Source organism: Trachypithecus francoisi, unplaced genomic scaffold (assembly GCF_009764315.1).
Source record: "Trachypithecus francoisi isolate TF-2019V2 unplaced genomic scaffold, Tfra_2.0 Lachesis_group0, whole genome shotgun sequence".
Lineage (NCBI taxonomy): Eukaryota > Metazoa > Chordata > Mammalia > Primates > Cercopithecidae > Trachypithecus > Trachypithecus francoisi.
Genome location: NW_022681453.1, coordinates 80467536 through 80472922, shown reverse-complemented (window position 1 = coordinate 80472922; position 5387 = coordinate 80467536). Strand labels below are relative to the sequence as shown.

General features: G+C 44.5%; 1 protein-coding gene across 1 annotated transcript; it reads right to left on the bottom strand.

The window, feature by feature from the left end:
- Positions 1–1972: 1972 nt before the first annotated feature.
- On the bottom strand, positions 1973–3741 carry RETNLB (resistin like beta). The gene is made up of 4 exons (XM_033200454.1): positions 3674–3741; positions 3345–3496; positions 2802–2882; positions 1973–2239 (listed from the first exon to the last, which is right to left on the bottom strand). The coding sequence occupies exons 2-4, from the start codon at positions 3469–3471 to the stop codon at positions 2112–2114; spliced, it is 336 nt and encodes a 111-aa protein (XP_033056345.1). The 5' UTR covers positions 3472–3496; positions 3674–3741; the 3' UTR covers positions 1973–2111.
- Between the last annotated feature and the right edge of the window lie 1646 nt (positions 3742–5387).

Here is a 5387-nt window from a genome sequence, read left to right as displayed (position 1 = left end):
TTAAAATAACATTTGTTCCTCAACGACCAGGATTGAGGTAAAGGAAGAGGAATAGAAAGGAAAAGAAGGAGCTGACTCAGACTCAGAGCTGGACCCAGTAGTAGTCATATTGTTCATTGTAACTCCTCCATGGGCCAGGCACTGTGCTATGCACTGGGGAGTCAGTGGTGTGCAAGTTAGGCAAAGTTTTCTCTTTCATGGATTACATGTTCCAGTGCAAGAGACAGTTAATACATTCATAAATAGACTATGAAGTGAACACTGAGAAGCATCATGGAAAAAACATTTAAAAAACAGGGCAAGAGGTAGAGGTGATGGGAAAGGTTTTCTGAAAAATAATTGAACGCTGACCTTGTGTGTGGGAACTGTGTAACTATCGGGGAGACAGGACATAGGAAGGCCTTAAGGTGGGACGGTGGCTGTGACAGAGAATACCGAGAATGCAGATATGCCAGGGTGAGCAAGGGTCAGAAATGAAGTTAGAGATATTGCCAGTGGCCAGGGGATGCAGGATTTAGTTGACCTTGAGATTTTATTTTTTCATGTAATGGAAATCACTAGACTTGAACAGGAAAGTGGCATTATCTGCTTTCTATTCTAAAAGACTCACTGCAGTTGCTATAAATAGGAGTATAGCTATTATTATAATAATTAACAGTATATATTTGAACAGAACAGTTGTAACAAATTTTTATAAGTAATTAATAAACCCAAACAATATTTCATAATTATATTGTATAAAATGAGAAAGAGCTTCTCCTCCCACCCAAGTAGTTTATATACTCATGGACAAATAACTTTGTTTCGCTAGAGTGAGATAAAGTCTAGAACCATTATATTCCTAGTATTTCTTTTTTTTTTTTTTTTGAGATGAAGTCTTGCTCTGTTGCCCAGGCTGGAGGCTGGAGTGCAGTGGCATGATCACAGCTCACTGCAACCTCTGCCTCGCAGGTTCAAGCAATTTTCCTGCCTCAGGCTCCTGAGTAGCTGGGACTACAGGCACGAGCCACCATGCCTGGCTAATTTTTTTGTATTTTTAATGGAGACGGGGTTTCACCAGGTTGGCCAGACTGGTCTCGAATTCCTGACCTCAAGTGATCCACCTGCCTCAGCCTCCTAAAGTGCTGGGATTACAGGCCTAAGCCACCACACCCAGCCATTCTTAGTATTTCTTTTCATAGTTGTCAGTTTTGACATGTCCACTTCTTATAATTAAGTAGATAGAAAGAAAAAGTATTTATTGTAGTAATACCATTCAATTTGTCTGAATTCCTTTTGAATGATTTGTCAACAATCTCACACACCAACTTGCTATTAAAAATTATTTTTGGTAATTCATCAATTGACAAATCCTCCTCCAATCCTATAAAGACCAAACCATGGAAGCCTCCCAAGCTGTGAAAGGACTTGTTACCCCGTCACTGGATCATTCATACATTCAACATGGATGCCCATCTTTTTAATCATTTGTTTGGCATTCTGCAGATTTTTATACTCCAATATAATAAGATTCAGTGACGGGTGAGGGCTGTAGTAGAAAGGCAATGGTGTGAAAGAAGTCACCTTGATCAAAGCACATCTCAGGCACTTGAATGTAGTAAAGAGTACATACACATACTGAAAATCCAGAACTAGATTCCCTTGAAGCCACCCCTGCTTGCCTATCCCTTGAAAAGTCTTCTCACGCATAGCGCAGAGCCTGTTTTTCTAGTTGGTGTGCTCTGTAGGGGTGTGTTATTTTATTTCTCTTTACCCCATGCCAAGCAATATGCCTGGCACAGCCATCTTTTTGTTAAAAAATGAGGGAAGTGGGGGTTTGGAGTGTCCATTTGCTTTTCCCATTCTTCCCATATCTTTCCTAACTTCCCATCCCACTTCCCAAACTGAGATGTCACCACTGGGACACTGACAGCATTTTCTGGCCAGGGGAGTCCCAAGCTGGGGACCATAACAGTGATGACATAAACACAGAGAGGTATAAAGTTTGTCTTTATTACCCAACAGTCAGGACTGGAACAAATGAAGGGGTATGTTTGAGTTAGATTTCCTGGTTGAGACCCTGGTTTCATTACTGTCACGGTCACAAAACTGAGTTCTCAACCTCCTCCCTCTCAGGCCAGGTAGCAGCAGCGGGCAGTGGTCCAGTCCATCACACTGCACTGGCAGTGGCAGGTGGTTTCCCCCCGAACATCCCATGAACCACAGCCATAGCCACAAGCACAGCCAGTGACAGTCATTCCTGCACGGGCACATGAAGCACAGCCATCAGAGCTCTTGGAATGTAAGAGGAGGAAGGGCAACCCACAACCATCTTTCAACACTGTGCAGTCAGGGGTAGAGCTAGGTTTCGTGGGGCCTCAAGTTCATTCAACTTTAAGAGCTCATTTCAAGAGAAGAAATACAGATATCACATATGGGGTCATGAAAGAGACTTATGCAAATGAGAGACTTGGAACTTGGGAGTTTCAATTTTCTTCGATTTGTGATCAATTCACCTCTCTGTTGGCCCCTACCCAATCAAAACAGGGGAATAGATTGGAAAGACAAATGAACGATGTGATCATTATGGGACAGTGGAGGAGAGGAAGGGCTGAGAAACAGGGGCACGAAGTGAAAGGGTGAAAGGAAGAGGCAGAAGCCCACGATCCCCCAGTAGCATCCTTCAGGGAAACAAGAATGGGCAAGGGGTCTCTAGCAGGGTGCCAGGGTGATACAGACCTGAGGAGGGGGATGGTGTCGGTGCAGGGAGATGGACAGGGGAGGACACGGGGCATGTTACTTACCCTCAGGGAGTTACTCACCAGCAGGGCAAGAGGCCAGCCTGCCTTGGCTCTTGACGCTAGTACACGAGAGCTTCTTGCTTACGGGAGAGGGACTGTGCTCTGAGTAGGAAAGAAGAAGGGGTATATAGCCCATGAGCTATCCTCCCTATAATCCCCTTCCAAATCATCTTCTACCTCGGAGGTGACACTGTGTCCAGAATCAGGCTACTCATCAACTTTTAAGGTTTAGTTTCCTCATTTTTAAAGGGGAAGTAATAGTTGTCCTTACCTCATAAAATGGTTGTGGGAATTAAATGAACTAATCTACATAAAGCTCAGATTATACCTGGCTCATAATGAGTGTTCATAAATTACAGCTACCATTCTCCACGTCTTCCTCCTCATCAGGAAAACCTTAGCTTTTAGCCAAGAGCTCAAACAGGGGTAGGGTAGTGTAGAAAGCCCTCATCAGGGGTTGGGCTTGGTTGGGATCTTGGGACAGAATAGAGACGAAACTGGAGTTTAAGAACAGGAGAAATGGCAAGGGTCAGCCCCCCGCTTCCCCCTACCCCAGTCAGTTACCTAGACGGTTGAGAACATCCTTGATCTTCTTATCCATAATGGAGTCTAAGGAACACTGAGTACTCCCTGGGATGATCAGCTGGAGAAGGGGGATGAGGATGAGAAGGTGGCAAGAGGAAGGCCCCATCCTGTACAGAGTCAGTGTCCTGGGGCTGAGAGAAAAGATGGAAAGCAGCTTAGATCTCTGAGCTCCTGGGTGCTGGTAAAGGAAAGAAGACAACATGGTTTGTTTCCAGGGAGTAAAGATGGAAGAACAGCACCATCAGTACTGGATCTCTTTAGGTGGTTTGGAGAAGCAGGTAGGGTTGCTGAAGAACAGACATACTCACCAAAACTTTCAGAGAAGGTCTGCAAAGACTAGCCAGGCAAGGGTGTTTTAATACCCCTGGTATTAACCTGGGCATCTTTAACATGCAAGCACACACACACATGTAAACACACTCCCAGCACATTTTCAAAGACCTGTGCCAGCTAGGGTGACAGGTGACTGTGATAAACTTTGGAGTGTTCATGAGAAGCAACAGCTGCCTTTGCTCTGGATCTCTGCCGAGGGAGGCCTCCTGCCTGTTTGTTCTCCTTCTCCTTTCTTCTTGGCAACCCGATAAGGCTAGCACCTGGGCCTTCTGTGGCCTGCCGGTATTATGTGCTTCTTGTTTGATCCTTCATCAGGAAGAGGTTACTTTGCAGTTAACAAACAAATTAATCTACCCATCATCTATCCCAAACCCAAGTGTAAGCTCTTTCTTATCTCTGTTGGCTGAGGGAGGGCCCTACTCGTCACCTGTTCAGACACCATTTTATTGTCCCTGGCCAATCTCATTCATAGGAAAGTCACAGAAAGACTAATTAATCCTAATTATTTAAAATAAGGAAGTTCAGTATTTACTTAACTAGAAGTGTGGTTTATGATTCCAGAGTTCTTCTGGGAGCTCATAAAGTTCCCCTTTTTCCCCCACCATTCTCAGCTAATCTTTCAATCTTGTCTCTTCATGGTCACAAGGTAGAAGGTGCCACATCCTCAGCCCAGACCCTGAGCAGGAAAGAAGGAGTGGGGCAAGGCCACTTTCTTTGGGGGCTTTACCTTTTTATTTTGAGAGCAGGATCTTTCCCTACAAGCTCAAGACGACTTCCCCTTACATTTCACTGTTTGGTTCTGGGTCACACAACCTCCCTTTCTATCAGCTATGGCTGAAAGAGAGAGCTGGGCCTCACAATTCCTTATCCAAGACCTGGGGCCCAGGTGTGTTTCAGAACTCAGAATGTTTCAGATTACGGAAGGCACAAATTCTCTGTATTATGTTAACCACTAAGGAGGCTGGGGGCAGCACTCTGCAGTCTAATGCATAAATAGTCTGCTGCAAAATGTATGAATATTAATGCAGGATAAATAAAGACCATAAAGAGCCTCACACCAGGCCATGCCAAGTTTTTCTGCCAAATGAGCCTCAAATTTAGTACAGAAAAATTTCATTTTTAGAGGCTTTTAGATTTTAGAATAATGGAAAAGGGATTGAGGACTTTGAGGATTCACACATGGCTGAGAGGAATGAGGATGCCATGATTCCTCATCTAGGGTGGGGCATGTGGCCACCATGAATAAATAAAATTTAAAGAACAGCAGATGAAGAAGCAGAGAAAGGGGCCATGTGTTGTGACTCATGCCCGTAATTCCAGTAGTTTGAGAGGTTGAGTCAGGAGGATCTCTTGACCACAAGAGTTCAAGACCGGCCTGGGCAACATAGTGAGACTCTGTCTGTTAAAAAAAAAAAAAAAAAAAATTGCTGGGTGTGGTGACGTGCATCTGTGGTCCCAGCTACTTAGGAGACTGAGGCAGGAGGATCACTTGAGGCTGGAGGTTGCAGTGAGCTGAGATTGTTCCATTGAACTCCAGCCTGGGTGACAAAGCAAGACTTTGCCTCAAAAATAAATAAAATAAAATGAGAAGCAGAAAAAGGCAGTTAGCTGACTATTCCTGGAGGCAGTCAGAGCTGGAAAAGTTGGGCTCTACCTCTGTGGCCAGCCTTTCTGCCCACTTTCCTGGAG

What these genes read in the sequence shown, in the direction of transcription:
- RETNLB (XM_033200454.1), bottom strand. Translation starts at nt 3,471, where the DNA reads ATGGGGCCTTCCTCTTGCCACCTTCTCATCCTCATCCCCCTTCTCCAG. An exon ending in GGATGTTCTCAACCGTCTAG is followed by an intron (nt 2,883 to 3,344) that starts GTAACTGACTGG and finishes TTTCCTACTCAG; the next exon opens with AGCACAGTCCCTCTCCCGTA. An exon ending in GCTGGCCTCTTGCCCTGCTG is followed by an intron (nt 2,240 to 2,801) that starts GTGAGTAACTCC and finishes GTGCCCGTGCAG; the next exon opens with GAATGACTGTCACTGGCTGT.